This window comes from Alexandromys fortis, unplaced genomic scaffold (genome assembly GCF_014885135.2).
Source record: "Alexandromys fortis isolate MF-2015 unplaced genomic scaffold, M_Fortis_MF-2015_v1.1 scaffold_148, whole genome shotgun sequence".
Classification (NCBI taxonomy): Eukaryota; Metazoa; Chordata; class Mammalia; order Rodentia; family Cricetidae; genus Alexandromys; species Alexandromys fortis.
The window spans coordinates 2,348,959-2,370,075 of record NW_026068019.1 but is presented as its reverse complement, the minus strand read 5'-3'; the positions used below and the strand labels follow the sequence as shown (position 1 = coordinate 2,370,075).

The window sequence follows — 21,117 nt, the reverse complement described above, 5'->3', positions numbered from 1 at the left end:
AAACCATCCTCGAAAAGTCCCGTGCTATGTCACAGCACTGCTGACTTCAGATATGGCAGTGACTCCCTCCTCGCCTACCCGCCTCCGTCCCTGCAGGGGCTTCTCATGGAAGCTACACATCTGCCATTTCTCCAGCTTTGAACTGAAGAGCAAAGGAAGAAATAGTTTGTGCTATTGCCTTCTTGTGTGAGGTCCCTCTGCTAAACGGTGGCTGTGGCCTCTCTCATGATCCTGCCTGAACTGGTTCTCCATTCTTTTGTACTTAGTCGCTCTTTTAAATCAAGTCATGGAAAGATGGTAGTCTGTGGGTGATTTTGGAGTCCCTCAGATGATAGCTTTTCTGACTGTAGTATTTACTTACTGCTGTTTTACTGAGAAGAAAAGCTTTTGCTCATCAATTGCAGGTGACAAGTGTAAAAAGGCAGGAGCATGGGACGTAGGATAAGTGCTTAATTGTCCCTCTAGCTATGTTTTATCAGAGCAAGGATTTAATGTAATAGTTACCTCTAGCAGTGACAAAGTTTATAATGTTTTTAATGGACCAGTATGGACTCACAGAACTTTATTGATCCAATATTTGCAATTGTCTACAACCATTATTCTTTCCTGCACCCTGTTTATCACAAGCACGGCTAGTGGAGCAGTTGGTGTCTATAATTGGGGCAACCGCCCGTCTCCCTGCTCATTTTCAACTGTTCCTTTACTTTCCAACTCAGTAAGACATCCTGATATACTGTCTATCCTCCCTGCCCTTGATGTTCCATTAGCTATTTCTCCATGGTGCCCTAGCTCCTTTAGGGAGAGGGATTGAAGGATGAAGGCCTGGTTGCAGGCTGCTGCCAGCAGATCTTTACTCCCAGACCTTGGAGAGGGCCATTTTTCTGAACTCCCCATTTATATTGGTATTTCCAATTACAACTTTCCCATCTGAGCATTGCAATACTCCTGAGAACATCTCATCCCTAGCTTTTCCCTTTTAATCTTTCATATGGTATGTCTTTGCCCCTTAGGGTACCAAGCTACCAAAACACCAAAAGACATGGCTCCCCTTTAAATCATTCAACACTGGGTCAGTTGGCATAGAGACAAACTTTTGGGGCTCACCTCTTCGGGAGCTACTAGACAGGTGGAGTAAAGGCTTCTCTTTGGGAATGAGACCTGTGAAAGAGTCCCACACCTTCCTACCCTCACCAACACTTGGAACACGGGCTCTTAGTTTTCAAGCTGCAGAGAGCGAGAGCATGGTAAATGGGTCTAGGGTAAGTTAATATCACAGGGTTTGTTGCCTTCGATGAAATGCAGCATTTTCTTTATCAGAGTCCTGTGGGTTGTTGCAAGTTTTTTAGTGAATATTTAAAGTTATGAAAAAGAATTGATTTGGACTTTTTTTGTGGGGCCAATTTTTACCTTGATTTTTATAAGGGTGATAATTCTTTGGGTCTTTCCCCGCCACCATGAACTGCTAGATGGAGTTTGTACCTACCTTTCAAGGCTGTTGTGTAAATAAAATGAGGACTAAATGGTAGTTTCTATGCATTTTTAATGTCATAAGACAAACAAACAACTCCCCAACCCCTCAAAACACAAACCAAAACCTAAAAACCAAAAAAGACAAAAAAAAAACCCAGTAAAAATCATCGTTTTAGAATTAGATAGCAATTGTCCATTCAATGCATGTTTTGTGTCCCCTGTGCTAGATTAACAAGTACATGCCGCTATATCAGGCAAAAGCAAACCAGATTGTGGGAGTAGACTCAGGCCCTCATGCTTGTTAAGAGAAACACTTTACTGACTGGGCCAAATTCAAGGGAAAAGTGTTTACGGTAATGACCTTGATGTGCTTATTCGCTTGGACTTGAGACAGGGTTTCTCTGTATCCTTAACTGTCCTGGAACTCACTCTGTAGACCAGGCTGTCTTTGAACTTACAGATATCTTACTGCCTCTGCCTCCCAAGTGCTAGGACTAAAGGTGTGCACCACACCCAACCACCCAACTACTCTTTTTTTTTTTTTTTTAAAAAAGAACTTTATCCTTTTTTTTCTTTCCCAAGCCTATGTATATTTTTAAACAGACTGTAAACTATTTAGAGTTTTTTTCTCTGTCTGAATTGGTCTTTACTGTATATTTCTCTTTTTCTGACCACATGAGTCTTTAATTTGCTAAGCGATATGGCTAGGATTAAAGCCATGGCTTTGGCTGCTAGATCTACCCCACTCCTTGGCTTCCTAAGAGTCTAGCTTCATGGTGGAGATACTGGTAAGAACCACATATTTTTTTTTTACCACAACTTTGTGGAGTTTCTAGACCACGTTTTTTGCTATAACTCTGTGGAGTTTCTAGGTCCATGCCACCACCAAGAAGCATGCCACCTAAACACCATTTAAGTGTTTGTGTATGGAAATTTTTGTCACACCTAGTCCCACAACTGTTTGGTCCCAAAGAAACACACAGAGGTCTACATTAATTATAAACTGTTGGCCTGTTAGCTCAGGCTTCTTATTAACTAACTCTTACAACTTAAATTAACCCATAATTCTTGCCTATGTTTAGCCGCGTGGCTTGGTACCTTTTCAATGTGCAGCATTTTTATCTTGCTGTCTCTGCACCTGGGTTTTCCTCTTCCTAGACCCTACTCTGGTCACCTCACCTATACTTCCTGCTTGGCTACTGGCCAATCCGTGTTTTATTAAACCAATACAAGTGACAAATCTTCACAGGTTACAGGAACATTATGGCACAGCACTAGTCTATCGTGGTTTGCCTACACCCTCCCCTCCCCTCCCCAACAATAAAGACTCTTAATCACTCTCTCCTTCCCTTCTAGGACATTTATTTATTCCTTGCTCACCAGAGGGAGGCCTTACCCAGTGATTCTCTTTCTGAGAGCGATTGCCTTCTGCACAGGAAATGGATTTCTTCAAGCACACTATCTGATTTACTGCGCAGAATACCCTGAGGAGTGGTACACAGATGTACGGTTTAGCTTGGGTAAGTGAATCCATCTCTCCTCCCTTCCCAGCTAGCCCCAGCCCCACAGTGTCAGTCACCACTGTCTCTTATCCTATAGCAGCCTCCTTGCTGGCTTCTTCTCCACTCAGACTCCTCCTCTGGCCTCCTCCCCACAAGGCAGTCGGGGAGAAGATTTAAATATGTGCCATCATCTCCCATCTCAAAATGGGCAGATAGATTTCTACTGCTCCATGATACACACAGGCTCCCCTACCTACAAAACCCAAATGTTTTAGGTCTTTCTGACTTGGAGGTTATTCCTGCACCCTGTCACCTCATTTCCTGTGCTGGGGTTCAAGTAGTCAGGCCTGTGCTGTGCCAGCCTTCCTAGACAGTTCTGCTTCGCTGAGCTTCAAGGTTTGGCCCTCTTCCTTGCTTTGTTCTCTACCAGTTTTACCCTCCTCAAAGAAGCTTTCCCTGAACACCTGAAATAATGGAAGAAACTGATCTTTGAAAATTTCTCCTATTTTCTGTGGAAGAGGAGGTGGGAAGAGTGTAAAGGCCAGAAGGGATGGAGGACACCAAGAAAACAAGGCTCTCTACGTCAACAACAGCAAAGCTCATGTGATCTCACAGCGATTGAAGCCACATGCACAGGGCCTGCACGAATCTATCTTGCCACATCCTCTGAGCTTTTATTATGACTTCCAGTTTAGTGTTTTTATGGGACTCTTAAGTGGGCAAACAACTGCACCTCTGATTTTTGTTCTCCGATTCTTGAGCCTTCTCTTGGGCTCTTTTCCTTCTGTTGCTTTGTCTTGTCCAACTTCAATATAATAGTTTTTGTTTTATTTTATTATATTTCACTTTGTTACATTTTAAAAATGAATAAATGAGTGAGTAATTGAATGAGTGAAAACCAAGGCGCTAGGGTCAAAGTTAACAACTGAACCGTCATTTATATCTGCTAGAGAGGGAAAAATCAATTTTCCCCAATGGTGTGACCCAGGGTATATGAACCACTCCAGGACAGCCCTCATGTTCCGGATCAACATATAATGGACTCCCAAGGATTTTTTTTAAATTTATTTATTTCTTTATTAATTAATTAAAGATTTCTGTCTCTTCCCCACCTCCGCCTCCCCTTTCCCTCCCCCTCCCCCTATTAAGTCCTCCTCCCTCTTCAGCCCAAAGAGCAATCAGGGTTCCCTGCCCTGTGGGAAGTCCAAGGACCACCCTCCTCCATCCAGGTCTAGTAAGGTGATCATCCAAACTGCCTAGGCTCCCACAAAGCCAATACGTGCAGTAGGATCAAAAACCCATTGCCATTGTTCTTGAGGTCTCAGTAGTCCTCATTGTCCGCTATGTTCAGCGAGACCAGTTTTGACCCAGGCTTTTTCAGACCCAGGCCAGCTGGCCTTGGTGAGTTCCCGATAGATCATCTCCATTGTCTCAGTGTGTGGGTGCTCCCCTCGCGGTCCTGAGTTCCTTGTTTTTGTTCTCTCTCCTTTTGCTCCTGTTTTGGACCTTGAGATTTCAGTCCGGTGCTCCAATGTGGGTCTCTGTCTCTGTCTCCTTTCATCGCCTGATGAAGGTTAATATTCAGGAGGATGCCTATATGTTTTTCTTTGGGTTCTCCTTCTTATTTAGCTTCTCTAAGAACCCGAATTATAGGCTCAATGTCCTTTATTTATGGCTAGAAACCAAATATGAGTGAGTACATCCCATGTTCCTCTTTTTGGGTCTGGCTTACCTCACTCAGGATAGTGTTTTCTATTTCCATCCATTTGCCTGAAAACTTCAAGAAGTCCTTGTTTTTTACTGCTGAGTAGTACTCTAATATGTATATATTCCATACTTTCTTCATCCATTCTTCAATTGAAGGGCATCTAGGTTGTTTCCAGGTTCTTGCTATTACAAACAATGCTGCTATGAACATAGTAGAGCATATACTTTTGTTGTATGATAAGGCCTCTCTTGGGTATATTCCCTAGAGTGGTATTGCTGGGTCCATGGGTAGGTTGATCCCGAATTTTCTGAGAAACCTCCACACTGCTTTCCAGAGTGGTTGCACAAGTTTGCATTCCCACCAGCAATGGATGAGTGTACCCCTTTCTCCACAACCTCTCCAGCAAAGGCTATCATTGGTGTTTTTGATTTTAGCCATTCTGACAGGTGTAAGATGGTATCTTAAAGTTGTCTTGATTTGCATTTCCCTGATCGCTAAGGAAGTTGAGCATGACCTTAGGTGTCCTTTGGCCATTTGAACTTCTTCTGTTGAGAGATCTCTGTTCAGCTCAGTGCCCCATTTTATAATTGGATTGATTAGCCTTTTATGGTCTAGTTTCTTGAGTTCTTTATATATTTTGGAGATCAGACCTTTGTCAGTTGCGGGGTTGGTGAAGATCTTCTCCCAGTCAGTTCCCCAGGATTTTTTGTTTGTTTGCTTGTTTTTGTTTTTTTGTATGTATGTGTGCTTTCTTTAAAAATTTTTTTTGTTTGTTTTTGTTTTCCAAGACAGTTTTTTTTTTTTTTTTTTTTTTTTTAGTTCAACAGCCACTGGCTGTCCTAGAACTCACTTCTCACTTTGTAGACCTGGCTGGCCTTGAACTCACAGAGCTTTGCCTGCCTCTGTCTCCCAAGTGCTGGGATTAAAGGTGCATGCCACCACTGACTAGTTTTTGTGTGCTTTTATTTGGTTACAGTTTAGTTTTTTTTTTTTTTTGAGGATGAGGTATTGTTTTCTTGGTTTGGTGTGATTTCTTGTTGTGTTGAGTTTTTGTTTTTTGAGAAAGAACTTCATGTTGTATAGGATAGGGAGGAGAGGATCTTGAAGAACTTGGGGGAGGGAAAGAATATAATTAAATATATTTAAATTAAAAAATAATTTAAAGTAATAAAAATATAATATAATTTTCCTCCATTGTATTTATGTGCACATACATGTTTCTTTGTGTTTGTGTATGGGCGCACATGGAGGTCAAAGGTCAACTTGGGTGCTGTTCCTCCGGACAGTTGCTTGCAGTGCTTTCTGAGACAAGGTCTCTCACCTAAGTTGGAGCTTCTATAGGACTAGACTAACTTGCCAGGGAGTGCCAGGGACCCTTTTGTCTCTATATCTTCTTTACTTGGTTCCTTAATGTGTGTCACCATTCTGGACTTTTAGAAACATGGACTATAGGATTAAACTCAGGTCCTAGTGCTTGCAAGCCAAGCACTTTACTGACTGAGCCATCTCCCTGGCTCGCTCCCCTCACGTCTGTAAGAAGAACCAAGGTCCAGGATATTTAAGTTCTTTGTATACTATCTTGGCTCATGTAGAAAAAAAAAAAAAAAAAAGATCAATATAGATTTTTTTTTAACATGGTTTCTCTGACTGTTCTGAAACTAGCTTTGTAGACCAGGCTGGCCTTGAACTCCCAGAGGTCTACCTGCCTCTGCCTCCCAAGTGCTGGTATCAAAGCTGTGTGCCACCATTGCCTGACCTAGAAATCATTCTTAATCCTTAGTAATATCACTTATCACATTCTGCCTATTGACTTAACTACTTCCGCTGTCTTCAGAACCAGTTCCTGCTGGGCTCTCTTCTCCTTAGCTGCATTAGCTTTGTCCTACACCAAGCCACAGGTCTGTCTAGCCCAGACGTCCGCCGTCAGTGGCCTCCACACTGAGAATCCCGTCTCCAGCCTGTCCTTCAGCCTCTTATGCTGTAGTCAGAGTGAACATTCACACATCACCCAGGAGCAGAGGCTTCACTGTGAAATACGGTTACACACGGAGGGTGTTGTTTGGCTCTAAAACAAAACAGCAGAGAGGGAAGACCTCTGGGTTAAAAATAATAACTCTTAGTTTTTATCAAACCATTATCTTGAGCATAATATTTATATTTAACTATAAAGAAATGAGTCACTTTTTTATTGGTAGAGTTTGTGCATTGACAATTGCATGCACATGTAATGTCAACTTCCAACCTTCACAGTGGGGCATGACAAAGGAGAGCGTGGAGCTGGCCGGTGAATGAGCCAGCCAGTTGGCCATTAGTGAGTCGGCCACGTGCTTGCTGTTACTTATCGATTTATTTATTTATTGTTTAATACACACAATGCTATTGTCTCCTGCTTGCCCCACTCTCTCTCTATCACACCTTACGAGAGCGCTAACATTTTTACCCTAGGAACAGGAAAACCTCTCCTCCCAGAAAGCTTCAGACCGTATCTGAATACCATTCTTAGATGTGGCAACTAAAAAATCTTGTGCGAAAAATATCAAAGCAGAGTGTATCTTTTGATCTGTTTCCTCTCTTCTTTGCCAAGGTGTCTTCCTATTTGTTTTGGGAATGGGGATCAACATCCACAGTGACTACTTGCTGCGCCAGCTTAGGAAGCCTGGAGAAATCGTCTATAAGATTCCACAAGGTAACACCTCCCTGACTATCAGATCTTCAGTGTTCACTGGAGCCTGCCCCAGGGGTTGACAAATGGGGAGGGTTCTGACAGCACAGCTGTGCAATATGTACACTGTGGCTGGCTTCTGCCCTCCCCTGCATACTCTGTCCCTTCTGCAGAATCTAAGGAAACTCCAAGACAACTAGGGCTCTAACTCAGTTGGTGGAGTGACTGCCTAGCATGCATGAAGCCCTGGGTTCCATTCCCAGCAACACTTAACTCAGGCATGGCCGTACATATCTGTGATGCCAGCCCTTAGGAAGGGGAGGCAGGAAGATCCAGAGTCAGAAGTTCAAGGTCATATAGTGAGTTCAAGGTTGGTCTTGTTACAGGTACTCCCCACCCCACCACAGAGTGAGACAGACAGACAGACAGACAGACACACACACACACACACACACAGAGAGAGAGAGAGAGAGAGAGAGAGAGAGAGAGAGAGAGAGAGAGATGGAGAGTGAGTGAGTGAGAGAGAGAGAAACAGAGAGACAGAGACATAAATGACCTCTTGCCCACCCTAGGTAGGAAGATCATAGTACCCTCAAGGTGACAGAGGGCACCAAGCTTGGCTAAGAGGTGGGGATAGTTTACAGCCTAGTATATAAGCCTGTCATTTACACAGAGTGTGAGCCTTGGCTGTGCTAGCAAAGAAGCTAAAGATGTCAGGTGAACATCATAGTGTGCTAACAAGAACCTGGATGGGGTGGCCTACTGCATAGTTAGGGCTATTTTAAATGGTAAGTATTATTAATTTCTTGGTATCCAAGGAACTAAGCTAGACCATGTTCATGGGTAATTGGACCCTCACAAAGTCAAGGGTGTCATGGGCAGGAAGACAACGACACAGTGTCATCCTTCGGAAAAGCAATAGTCAAGGAACTTGCTCCTTGTGTCAGCCATGTCTCTCACAGCTGGGACAGAACACTGGACAGAAGCACCGTTAGTTATCTCAGCGTCCAGGTAGAGAAGGTGAGGACACCTGGCGTGCTAGGAGGGCTCTTATCACTGGTGGCAGGAACGTAGGGTTACTTGCTTTCGTCTATCTCTGTAGCCAGCCAGAAAGTAGAGAGCTTGGGCAGGAACCAGGGCAACTATCCCCCTCGAGCCCATCCCCAATAGCTTTCCACCTGCCAGCAAGGACCCATGGCCAGAAGGTTCCACAGCCTTCTGAACCAGTACCACAAGCTGGGGACAAAGTGTTCCCACAGGACTCCGTGGGCAGCGCTCACATTCCAACACTAAGTGCACTCAACACTAGAAAACTCCGGTTTAATGATTAAGCCAAGATGAGCTGGGACAGTTCTTAGAAACCAGATCACCAAGGTCAGTTTCCAGCAGAGTTCTAAGAGTGAGAGAGAACGGCTTGAAAGCACGTTTTAACGTAATTACAGGAGGAGAAAAGCTGTTTTGGTCACAACTTTTCTAGTTTAAGACGGCTCATAAAGCTTGAGTGTGGGTATATTTAACGTCGTCAGAAATGCCTTGATTTCTAGGTAGTTCTGAGACGAGAGCTATCTGGTGGGTAGAAGAGAAATGCTTCAATAGCAACAGAGCTTTTTAGCCCCAGCAGGGCGAATATCCTCTGCTCTCAGCACGAGCAGTGTTGAGGGCAGGGAACCAGGTACTGGAGGATCAAAGGGTCCAAACGAATCAAATCATTTCTCACACCTGTTAAGATTTCATTTCAATGTAATGCCTTGTTTTACTTTGTGTGACTGGGGTCTTGCCGGGGAAGGCTTGGGAAGGTAAGGAGTGGCCTGAAAATGTCCTTTAGAATGGAAGGAGAAGCAGCCGTCTGCACCTCGTGCTCGTCTCGTCTCAAAGCTGGTGGCCTAACAGTTGTAAAGAAATCCCGACAATGCCCATCAGTAGATGGGGCCACTCCAGGATTCCAGAACCTTCGGCAGGCAAAGGGCTGCGGTTGCTTTGCTTTCCTCTATTTCTAAGAGCCTTCCTCTAAACTCTGGCTGTAGAAGGGGCCTCCCATCTTACATCTGTTTACCCGTCTTTGTGTGTTCCGGAACAACAGCCAGGGATGCGGTATCACAGAACTGAGGTTCTGAGCACCGTTTTTCTGATTCTCTACACACAGGTGGCTTGTTTACGTATGTTTCGGGAGCCAATTTCCTGGGTGAGATCATTGAATGGATGGGCTATGCCTTGGCCACGTGGTCCATCCCAGCCCTTGCATTTGCATTTTTCTCACTTTGTTTCCTTGGGATGCAAGCTTTTTACCACCACAGGTAAGCTTTTCAACGGAGTTGATTAAAAATGCCCTGGCGAAAGCCACTTAAGGGAGAAAGGGTTGATATGGCTCACTTCCGGGTTATGGAAGCAATGTCATTGCGAAGATGTCAAGGGGGCAGGAACTCGAAGCAGGTGGTCCCATTGCATTCATTCACAGTCAAATGCAGAAAGCAGATGAATGATTGCGTGTGTGCTCTGCTCCGCTTGCCCTCTCCTTTTATACCAGCGGTTCTCTGCCTTCCCACACTTCCTCATGCCGTGCTGACCCCAACCCTAACATTATTTAATTGCCACTTCACAACTGTAAATCCGTTACTGTTTTGAATCGTAACGTAAACGTCTTCTCTCCAGGATGTCTGATATGTGTCCCCAAAGGGGTTGTGACCCACAGGTTGAGAACCTCTGTATACATTTTATACAGTCCAGAGTCCCTCACCAGGGAATGGTCTTACCATGATTGAGATGGGTCTTCCCATAGCAATGAACTTCGTCAGGACAACCCCTCACAGGTGTTTTCTGAGGCCATCCCTTCATATAAACAGCCCCTCACAGCTGTTACCAGAGGCTTGCCTTCGAGAAGTCAAGGTGACAGCTAACAGTGTCCCAAGGTTGTGGCATCACAGAGCATTCTTCTCCAGTGAGACTGCAGAAGAATTTGGAATCAGATTTACAAACACATGATAACGGAAATGTGATAAATTATCAAATTATGTGATTAAATCCTCACTTTTCAAGCTTTTACTGAAGCCGGAATTGAGTTGGATAATGGTAGCAGTACATAAATAAATAAATAAAAAGACTGTATAGATTGATATTATTGTGCGCGAGAGAATGGACCACAAGATATACAATGAAACCCACTTTAATGGTTTTATTAATAAAGAATGGGGGAAGGCGAAGGAGGGAGTGCACAGGTCTGTCTGGAAGAAATGTGGAGAGAGAGAGAGAGAGAGAGAGGAATGGACGTGTCCACTTTTAAAGGTAATTCAGCGCATGGGAAAGTGGGGGGAGTGTAGAACAGGAGTTCAGTCTGTAACTGTGAACAGTTAATTGGGGTAACTCACTACCTTCGGACCAGCCCAGGTAATATGCATGCTAGTAAGATTATGTCCAAGGATGAGCCATTATCTCTATTGGACAGACCTCATACCTAGGAATCCTCAATGAGGGCATTAGAGCAGAACACTGGACAGGAGATCCAGACTTTACAAAAGGTAGTGGTAAACAGATTTGAAAAGATTGAGGAAATTATCGAATTTGATGACCAGGAATAAAAGGTAAAAAGGCAAAATTTAACCTCGTCGGTACGTAAAAATCTCCGGGATAGTTTCCCACACCATGCATGTGTATAGATTACGTGGCCATACTGGCATAGATTACATAGGGTGTGTGCTGATGGCACCTGAGCAGCCACGGGACCCTGGAAATGCGCTGGCTTGGTCACCTGGGGTGACCAAGAATTTTGCCTGAATGCTGACAGCCAGGGAGCCCGGAAACAATGAAAATGATAACTTAGACAGAGGCACCAGAGGGGATGGCTGGGCAGCCATTATGCCCACCTTGTTGAGGAGGGTCTCCCACTCTCCTTCCCTGAGAATTTAGTTACTATTGATGGGAGAAAGAGAGAAACTTTTTTCCCAGTGGTGTTGCCAATGGTAAGGTGCCCATGTTCCTATGAGCAACCCTAATGAAACTCGAGGAATCATAAACAAACCATAAAAATAGGAGGGAAATAGTTGGGAAGAGAAAGGGGATGAGTGGGAGTGGGAAAGGACAAGAGAGGGTAACAGAAACGACCAAAGTGCATTTACAAGTGTATGAAAATGTCACAATGGAGCTTACTACTATGCATAGTTAACATAGGAGAATAAAAGTAAAAGGTGACTTCCCACAGTGAGTTAGTTGGTTGGTCCAGGTTCTATGCCTGGTGATGATAACCACTTGACAGGAAAGTTCAGATAATGGGCTAAGAGGTGAAACAAATGTCCGTGCTTCAATTCAGTTCTCTTCCGTCCCATTGTCAGCATGTCCAGGCTTCTTGGAAAGGTAAGGTAAGCAGGTGGGCCCCGAGTGCTCCATCTGCTGGTATATGTTGGAACTGCAGGCATTTAAGGCGTTCCTTTGGAAGGTTTGGTCTTCAGCTTTAACCCATCAGGCAAGGGTTGAGTAGGCTAACAGAGATAACAGAGAGGGGTGCTGGGGAGGAAAGGGTAATGAATTGTTTACTTCACATGCCTACCTTAAAGGAACTTTTGTAGCGAGAAAGCTGAGAGACCAGGGAGGAACATATGGGGTACAGAACGGGGCTGAGTGCTCCTTAAGTTCTTGCCTCAGCGTCTCTCCTGTTAATGACTTCTCTAGTAGTCTTCAGGATTAGATGAGGCGCAGTCTCCTTTCTTCTGAGTGGGAACTGAGACCAGTTCGGGAACAGTCAAAGTGGAAGTTTCCCCATGACCTATGTCCATCACCTCCTGGATTGAAAGGTACAGGGTAATCCCAGCACTGGGGAGGCAGAGGCAGATGGATCTCTGTGAGTTCAAGGCCAGCCTGGTCTACAGAGCCATTCCAGGACAGCCAAGGCTGTAACACAGAGAAACCCTGTCTCGGAAAAAGAAAGAAAGAAAGAAAGAAAGGTAGAAAGAGAGAGAGAGAAAGAAAGAGAGACACGCAGAGAGAGGGCAGGGTTTCAAAGGTTCATGGCCTTTGAGAGACAACATAACAGCCCTCCACTTCAGGAGAGTCTGCTGCCTATCAGAGGCAGTGAGAGAATGGCAGAGGTCAGGGCATTGCCGGGTGCATAAGGGGGTCTTTGAGAGACCTAGACCGTGAAATACTTGGTCAGGAATTCCACCACAAGTTTCCAGCTGGTGCAACATCAGAATCAAATTGAGGCCATCTGGTTATGGTCCTCTTGGAGGGAGAGCCAGGGCTGGCTCTTTTAATAGGACCAAGAGGGCTTTGTGTAGGTGCTCATGAAGCAAGGACAGGCATTGGCAGGGTGGCCTGCGCACTCGGGATCTTTTCAAATCAAAGCAGCTCAGGCCAGGACCTTCCGGCACGTTTTATTATATTTATTTATTTATTTTCTGGTTTTCCAGTCTAAACCCAAAGCACTTTAGCTGAGTGTATTTGGTCTTTATTATGCCTCAAGGGCCATTAGCTTCAGCTAGCAAAGAGGACAATTTAGTCCCACAGGGTAGAGGCTTTTTGTAAGATGCATTAATCTCATTAGGCTGTCGAAGGAAACGACCCTCAGCTGCATGGGTTTAGGACAAGGGAAATCTCTCTCTTCAGAGCTCTGGTCTTAAGGTACAGGTAGGGCCGTGCTCTCTGGAACAGCTTGAGGAAGAACCCTTCCTTGCCTTTATTCGGTTCTGGTGGAGACTATTGTTCTTGATTTTCCATGACTGGAGCAGATCTCTAACCTCTGCCAGTCTGCCTGTGACCTTCCCATCCCCTCCGCCTTCCTGCCTCTTTTCAGGTCTGTGGGATTAAGGGTCCACCCTGCACCGTTATGAGCTATTTTAATTAGTTACATCTGCAGTGACCAGAGTTCCAAAACAAGACTGCATCTTCAGGTGTCGGGAGGTAGGACTTCACCCTACCTTTTAGGGGGCAAAATTCATAATGATAGTGGCATAGCAATCCATAGTAACAGCGGCATTCCCAAGTTTCAGGAGGGGATTTTTTCCAAAAAGTGCTATCAATTCTCTGAGGTTAACTTTTCCCATAACTTTTTGTAATTTTTTTAAATTAGCATGTGTTAGTTAGATACAATAATGAGCCTCAAGGCATTTTCTTACATATATGATGTATTTTATCATGTTCATCATTACTACTCTTTATTGTTTCCCCTACTCTTAAATGGTTTTATCTTATTTTTAAAAGCTTATTTTTATTTTATTTACATGTATTGTGTGTGTCTGTTTGTTCATATGCATGCATGCGTGCATGTGTGTGTGCGTATTGTGTCTGTGTGTTCATATGCATGCATGCGTGCGTGCATATTGTGTGTGTGTGTGTGTGTATTGTGTGTGTGTGCACACCCAGAAGAGGCCCTCAACTGAGCTGAGTTACAGGCATGGAGTTGTGAGCCACTGCACATGGGTGCTGGGAACCAAACTCGGGTTCTTTAGAAGACCAACAAGAGCTCCTCACTGCTGGGCTATCTCTCTAGTCCTGTTTATTTACTTTTCATGACCGAGTGAGTCTCGTAGAATTGCTTACAGGATCCTGGGTAAGGGGTTGTTTATAAGAGCTTGAGATCCTTGTAGGTGGCCACACCACCAAAGCAAATGTCTCTCCCTCACTCTAGCAACTAGTAACTGCCTGTAGACCCTCAGGGGCAGGCCAGCCCTGTGAACACCTTCCTACTAGCTATGATTCTCTTCCTGGAGGTCCCGGGGAGGGGACCATGGCAGGCTATTGACAAGCTCAGTCTTGTACAGGTCTCAGGCCTCAACTGCTGAAGGACCGGAGTGCAATGGTGACGCCCGCCGTGTTCTAAAGACAGCATTCCACTTCATTCCACTCCTTCTCCTGACCCGCAATTCTTCCTCTCCCATCTTCTGTGATTCTCCTTAAGCCTTGGCATGATCCAGAAGCTCCTTTCATGGTTGAGCACTTAGCATTTCCTTGTTCTTAACACTTTGACTCATTATGAATCTTCGCAGTTACTGCTGCCTACTGCCAAAAGAAGCTGCTCTGAGCAACGTCGTAGCACCGATCTACGGGTGTAAATGGAGCTATTTACACAGCACTTCGATGGGCAACGTCTTTTCCACTTAGCAGAACAGTTGCAGTTCTGCTTCCCAGCCGTGGACTCCTGTCCAGGTTTTTTTTTTTTTTTTGTCCCAGATGTGGATTTCCTCCTGTGGAGCAGGCCCCTGGTCCAATCAGAGAGCCCCATTACTAATTTGCCACTAGTTCACCAGTTGTCCAGATTTTTGGGAGGCTCTAGCTTCCTGCAGTTTTCAGCAGAGTGAGCCCAAATGAGTACTTCCTTTGTCTATTAAAAAAAAACTGGTGACATATGCACAGCATAAAATTTACCACTTTAACAATTTCCAGTGTAAAGTTGATGGCAAGTGCATCTGTAATATTGTAAAATCATCTCCACTACCCCCTGATCGTCCTCTGTACTTATCTGCACACAGGTGGCCAAGACAACAGAGCCAGACTGTAGGAAAGGGGCCAATGATGGGCACATGGGCCCCAGGAAGGGTCAGGTGCTGAATAACCGGGTTGACGTGCGCAAGCTCAGTGGTTCACAACTACTCTGTTTGTAATCATTCCTTCCTTTCTTGTCTTTTTAGGTTCTACCTCAAGACGTTTGAGGATTACCCCAAATCTAGGAAAGCCCTCATTCCATTCATCTTTTAAAGAACCCCAATTTTAAGGAGCAAAGCTTCTACAAGGAAACTGCCCAGCTGCTGAAACTATAAGCTGTAAACGAAACTGGCCTGTGTCTTGCACATATGTATATATATGATGATGTATGTGATCATAGGTCTCTTGTTATTCCAGTTGCCTGAGGCATGCTGAATCATGCCTGCTTAACCTTTATTCCTGTTTGCCAGGGAGCTTTAGCCTAATTTCCTATTGGAGCTTCACAGAGGACCTTCCTTGGAGACATTTTCTCCTCAGCTATTCCTTCTAGAAGCTTCCCCTTTCTCCATGCCCCTCCCCCCCATTGTATGATCTGAAGATGTGACTTTTTTTTTTATTTTTACTCTGTATCAATTTTGGAAGTTCTGCAGTCAAAACCCTTTGGACTGTCATAATGGAAAATGAAGTCATAACATTTGCAGGAAAGTGGGTGGAACTGGAAATTATTTTATTAAGCAACATAACCTGACTCAGAAAGATAAATACTGCATGTTTTTGTCATACACAGATCCTAGATTTTAATTTATATGTATATATGTGTCTGTTTATATGTGTGTATTGGGGGACATATAGTTCATCAAATTAGGAAGGAGATCATGAGAAAGCAAGAAGAGGTCTTTGGAGGAGAGCGAGGAAGATGGAATAGGTGTGGGACGCAAGCAGAGAGAGGCTGCTGCCGGGGAAGAAAAGGGGCCAGCAGGAGAAATGCAAGAGGACAGGGAGGAGAGGAGGGGAGGGGGATTGGCAAAAATGAAGTATGTATGAAAATGTCACAATGAAACCCATTACTTTGTGTGCTGGTTTTGAAAAACTCAACCAGCCAACCAGCTAACCAACTGGAAAAGAATGTCTGGGCTGAGGGCAAGGCTTAAAGAGGAACTAAAAGCAGACGTGCTGTATGCCCAGAGAGTGGCAGAGATTTACATTTTCGAGTGTTGTAGGTTCAGAGCATGCCTAATTACTTTGTACTTCTCTGCACATACATTACCAACATGTACAACAGACGGACTGTGGGAAAGGGGTTGATGATGGGCTCATGGTCCCCAGGGATGGTCAGGTGCCAATCTTACCCTTCAGTAGTTAATTAGGAAGAGATGAGAAGGGAGAACTTTAATGATGGAATTCTCTTCTCAGACCCAAGTCCAAATGTCCACAGGTGTCTTAGTCAATGAATATCTTGATCCTCCAGGAGTTTTCACAGTCCCCACTAGAGCTATCATAACTTTATCCATAGGAGTGGGATAGATTTTCTTGATGATCAGATTGTTTTTTGAACACAGAGAAAAATATATAGCTATGAGTGGTCCCTGAGAGAATAAAGAAACATGTTATCACAGACATTGTAAACTCATGTTTTTCGGAACTGATGGGAATATCAAATGTCACGGACACATCGAGCATGAGACGTTCATGCAGAAGACGGTAGGCTGTTTACCTGGAGGAGACGTCTACAGTGATGTGACAGAGTCCAGAAGCCCCGAGCAGTTTCTTCTGGAATTTCTTCCTTATGAGACATAGGAGACGGACATGTTCCAGCCGTAGCTTGAACATCAGTCCACAAAGGCCCCCACGGCAGAAGCTGAGGTCTGCGAGCCGACGTTCATCTGGGCAGAACACCTATTTCATTCAGTGTAGGCAGGGTTTCACACACAGTTTTATTTTATTTTGTCTTACATTTCAAGTTTCAAACTGTAAACATTTGGAGGTTTCTATATGAACTGAAATCCTGGCATTTCTGTAAGAAGTTGGAGGGAGAGGCATAAGAGACAGAACATAACGGAAGGGTGAACATGAGCAAAACACAGACACGAAATGTGAAACACAGACACTGAATACACGCTAGAGGTTCTCACTCTTCCTCGTGCTGGGACCCCTTACTACAGTTCCTCATGTTGTGCTGACCCCCCAACCGTAAAATTATTTCATTACTGCTTCATAACTGCAGTTCTGTTACTGGTATGCATCACAATGCAAAGATCTGATATACAGGGACTGCTGTGAAAGGGTCATTTGGTGCCCCCAAAGGGGTCATGACCCACAAGTTGAGAACCAGCTGGAGGATCTCAGCATACTGAGCCTGGTTCCCGCGTGAGAACTTGAAACTAAGCAGCAAATGAGTTAGTTGAGTGTGCAGCCTTTGGTGAAGGGACGGCTCCCCTAAAGAGGCCGAAGCGTGGGTTCTGTAAAGCAGGGACTGAGCACTCTGAATCAGAGTGGTTGGTTGCGTATCTCCTCGGCCCCAGGTATGAGGGCTCAACGCCATTTGGAAACACGCTTGGGACCTGTGGTAGAGAAACCTACTGTAAGTTAACACCTGGGTCATGAGAGACCTGGAGTATAATTTGTAGTGAAGATATGCATGTAGTGTTACAAGCAGGTCGTTCTTGTTCATAAAATGCCTCACAGTCATGACCACCCCCACCACTTGAATAAAAAGACCCAGGATGGCTAAGGTTATCGACAATGTGTTTACTGAGCTGTGATTCCCCCCCCCCCTTTCCTTTCTTCACTCTCACTTTTGGTTTTATTTTTATTTTTTGTTTTCCAAGACAGGGTTTCTGTGTGGCTTTGGAGCCTGTCCTGGAACTAGTTCTTCTAGACCAGGCTGGACTCGAACTCACAGAGATCCGCCTGCCTCTGCCTCCCGGGTGCTGGGATTAAAGGCGTGCGCCACCACCGCCTAGCTCCCTCTTACTTTTTGGTGTTGCTGTTTTTCTTTCTTGTCTCTTTCTTCATCTTGCCAACCTGAAATTAGGGGCCATGAGCAGGATCTGAAGTATGACTGGCAGCTTCTGAGTCACAGCTCAGGATCCCAGGAGATAGAGTGAAGCTGTAGGAAGACAGGCCAAGGTTAGCCATGTCTGCCATTTCCATGATAGCGAGGGGAAAATACATCGCGTGTCGAGCAGCGTCCGCTAAAACAGGTAACTGGGATAGATCACCAAATAAAGGAAAAAGATTTATTTTCGGCTCATAGTCCAGGAATGTTTGGTCTAAAACTGCTTTGGGTCTATAGTAGGCAGCCCACTGTGGTGGGAGTATACAGTAGAACATTCGCGTTCACCTCCCAGCATATGAGGGAGGAAAGGAAGGAGGGAGGGAAGGAGGAGAAAGAGACAGAGGCCCCAGAGTTCCACAGTTCTCCTTTGAGGGAACACCTCCCCTTCCCAGTGACCCACAACCCGCCCTCCAGGGGTGCCAAGCTGGGAACTAACCCTAAGGCGCAGGCCTTTGGTGAATGCCCAAGATGCAAGCTGTATAAGCTTTTGTGCGAGTGGCGAGTTCACCTGAAAGAAAAGATTTCCAGGACTCTCCACAGTTGAAAACCACTTTCCCCACGCCGTTCGTGGTAGAGCTGGAGATGTTCCTCTACAGAGCGCTTGCCTGGTGTCTGCCAGGCCCTGGGTTCTATGTCCAGCGCCAAGGTGGTGCTCTCTCCAGCGCTTGGCCCACGCTAGAAGATCAGAAAGGCAGTGTTGTCTTCAGCTTCATAAGGAGTTATTTAGAGACCAGAATAAGATACATAAGGCCCTGTATTAGAATTTATTTTTAAAAAAGGTTTTAAAAAATCTTATTGACATGTGAAACATATCTAGGGCAATCCTTGAAATGTGAAAAATGCTTAATAAATGGCTGCCACCCTTTGCCCAGTACTCTGACAAAACTTCCATTCAGCAATTGCATGCTTTTGCCACAAGAGGGCACTATCTAGAATTTTATTCAGGTGAATTCAATTTACTTACGTGTGTGTTAGTTCTACAAAACCTTATTGCTATTTCAACTTAGCTTAGTTAACCACAGACTTTCATTTATAAAATGAAATCTTATAAATTCATTTATTATTATCGAGTTTGTGTGAGTGTGCCCTGTGCATTTGGAGGTCAGAGTCTAAGTTCCTTCCTCCCACCATGGGTTCTCTGTTCTGGGTTCTGGGAATCAAGCTCTGGTCACTTGGGTGACAAGTGCTTTTACCCATCTTGCGTCCTGATTACAGACCTTCTTAATTTAAATAAGTTATTTGTGTGTAATATGAGATCTTCCCTTGACATCTGAGGGATCTCAGTCATCTAAAAGCATTGTTTTAAACCTCACTGTTCTTTGCTGAAGACTGGGATATATATGGATATGTATGGATATGTATATTCATACATATATGTATACATTAAACACAATAAAATTCTGAACATGTCTCCATTCCATAGGCGTATTTTCTATTTTTCTTTCAAGTTTCCCTAAACACAGAGTGTATCAAAATCAAGCGAACGGAGTGGAGCCTTCCTCTGGGTGGTTTCCATTAAACCACCTTACTTGCAGTTAACTGCCAAGGCACGTTTTCTTGCCCTTGACCAAGAAGCTTTCATAGAGGGAATGTTCCCTGCCGGCCTGAAGAAAGTGTGCTTGATTTGACTTTCAGGATCGAGATTTAAAATGTGTAAGCTGACCTTAGACATCAGCTAGTCCCCTGCCTTGGTATTAGAGACAGAAACCCTGAGATTTATGGGGGTAAAATGCTTCCCCAAGGTGCTGAGCTAAAGCGATCATCTCATTGTGTCTCTTTGAGGGCCAGAAGTCTTTTTCACAGTAGGGTTCCACAGGGTTCCAGCAGAACCTATGGATGGAACCGGTCCATGCAGGAATCACCCATTTACTACTTGAAAAATATTAGTGGGTTCTGGAGATTAAAGCCCAATGCAGCATGGCCGAACTATACCCACAGCCCGGAGACTACTGTTGAATTAGACATATCTCTTGCTCTTTAGAGCTGCCGTGTGGGTTAGTTTAGAAGCCACACGGGAGAAAACTATCCAGATCTTAGCTCTGGTATCTGGTTCAGATACACACGCTTTCTTTGCATGTCTGGGAGTTGTGTTTTGTTCACACTAGGAGGATTGGTGGGTACACACGTCATGAGTCTGTTTACTACAGAGGGGATTTTCCAGTCTTATTATAATAAGGATGATCCCTATGTTTGATGGGGAGAAAGTTTCTATTCAGGAATTCCCATCTCAAGGTTTACTTTCATAAAGAGAGACATTGGCTCTGCTGCCTAAAAGGCAACTCAAGCTCTGATGAGAAACTTGCAACCAAACAGCCGTTGAGGCATCTGACACCCTTCCGAGCACAGTCGACTAAGCAACTTTCCACGGTTACCTCACGGCAGTCATTCTGCTAAACAGGTGACCAGCCCTTGTCACGGTCAGGAGACTGACCTTTGGTTCTCCAACAGCCCACGGTCAGGGGCCCAGACAGGCACATGAGCGTGGCAAAGCAGGTGAAGCAAATCCTTCTGTAGCAGGTGGGCCACCGACTTTACAGCAGGGGCACTATCTCGTGATAAAGGGAAGAGGTCGGAAGCCAGGGGGCGGTATGGCGCTTGTTAGGTCCCAGGTCCGTTTCGGGTGAGTGCCATCTGAGGCTGGATGATGGAGGATATCCAGTATCCTGTCTCACCGGGTTTGGAGGTCGGAGAAAGTGGCAGAAAAAAAAAAAGGGAGCATGTGGGAAGCTCTATGGAAGGTCACGAGAAGGCTGGTATGGAAACGATCTAGGGACCGCGGGCAGGAGCGCTCCCCTAGTACAGAGGCTTACCCCCTTTTCCTTGGGCCCAGATAGCGAAGGTTTGATGCCTTCCATGTGTTCCCAGGGAAAGAAATTCTCCTGAGGGTTTGAGTGAGCTCTTCTTACAGCTTCACTCTGTGAGAGGAGAAGGCACGCTCGCGTCAACACAAGCCATCTGGATGTACCTCACAAGGAATGTTTCAGCTGTGTTTCTGTCAGATCACCTCATAAAGGTGGCTTTTGATCTGGATAGCAGGGAGAGAGAGGTGAGGCGTGATTCTGAGACGTGGTTGCAGTCAATGCTGTGAGGTGGATGGGGAGAAGGGAGCATCCAGTCTGTTTGTAGACTTACTTTCCTTCATTTCCGAGCCTCGAAAGCCAAACCAAACCAAACCAAATCTGACCTTTTCTTATAGGGATGTATATATCCCGCCTTCCACGTTGATTAGATAGCAAATACCAATACAATTTCATTAATCTGTTAATTAATGCTTTCTTTCATTATGAGCTGAGCTGGAATACTATCTCAT

The 21,117-nt window shown here is 44.8% G+C and overlaps 1 protein-coding gene across 2 annotated transcripts in view; it reads left to right on the top strand.

Moving 5' to 3' along the window:
• The window catches only part of Srd5a2 (steroid 5 alpha-reductase 2), a 40,932-nt gene extending 21,710 nt beyond the window's left edge, over window positions 1-19,222 (top strand). For both annotated transcript variants that reach the window (XM_050162945.1, XM_050162944.1), the window contains exons 2-5: window positions 2,827-2,990; window positions 7,265-7,366; window positions 9,486-9,636; window positions 14,956-19,222. In XM_050162945.1, coding sequence (XP_050018902.1) covers window positions 2,827-2,990; window positions 7,265-7,366; window positions 9,486-9,636; window positions 14,956-15,022 — 484 coding nt within the window. In that variant the 3' untranslated portion in view covers window positions 15,023-19,222. The remainder of the gene's footprint in view (window positions 1-2,826; window positions 2,991-7,264; window positions 7,367-9,485; window positions 9,637-14,955) is intronic.
• The last annotated feature ends 1,895 nt before the right edge of the window (window positions 19,223-21,117 follow it).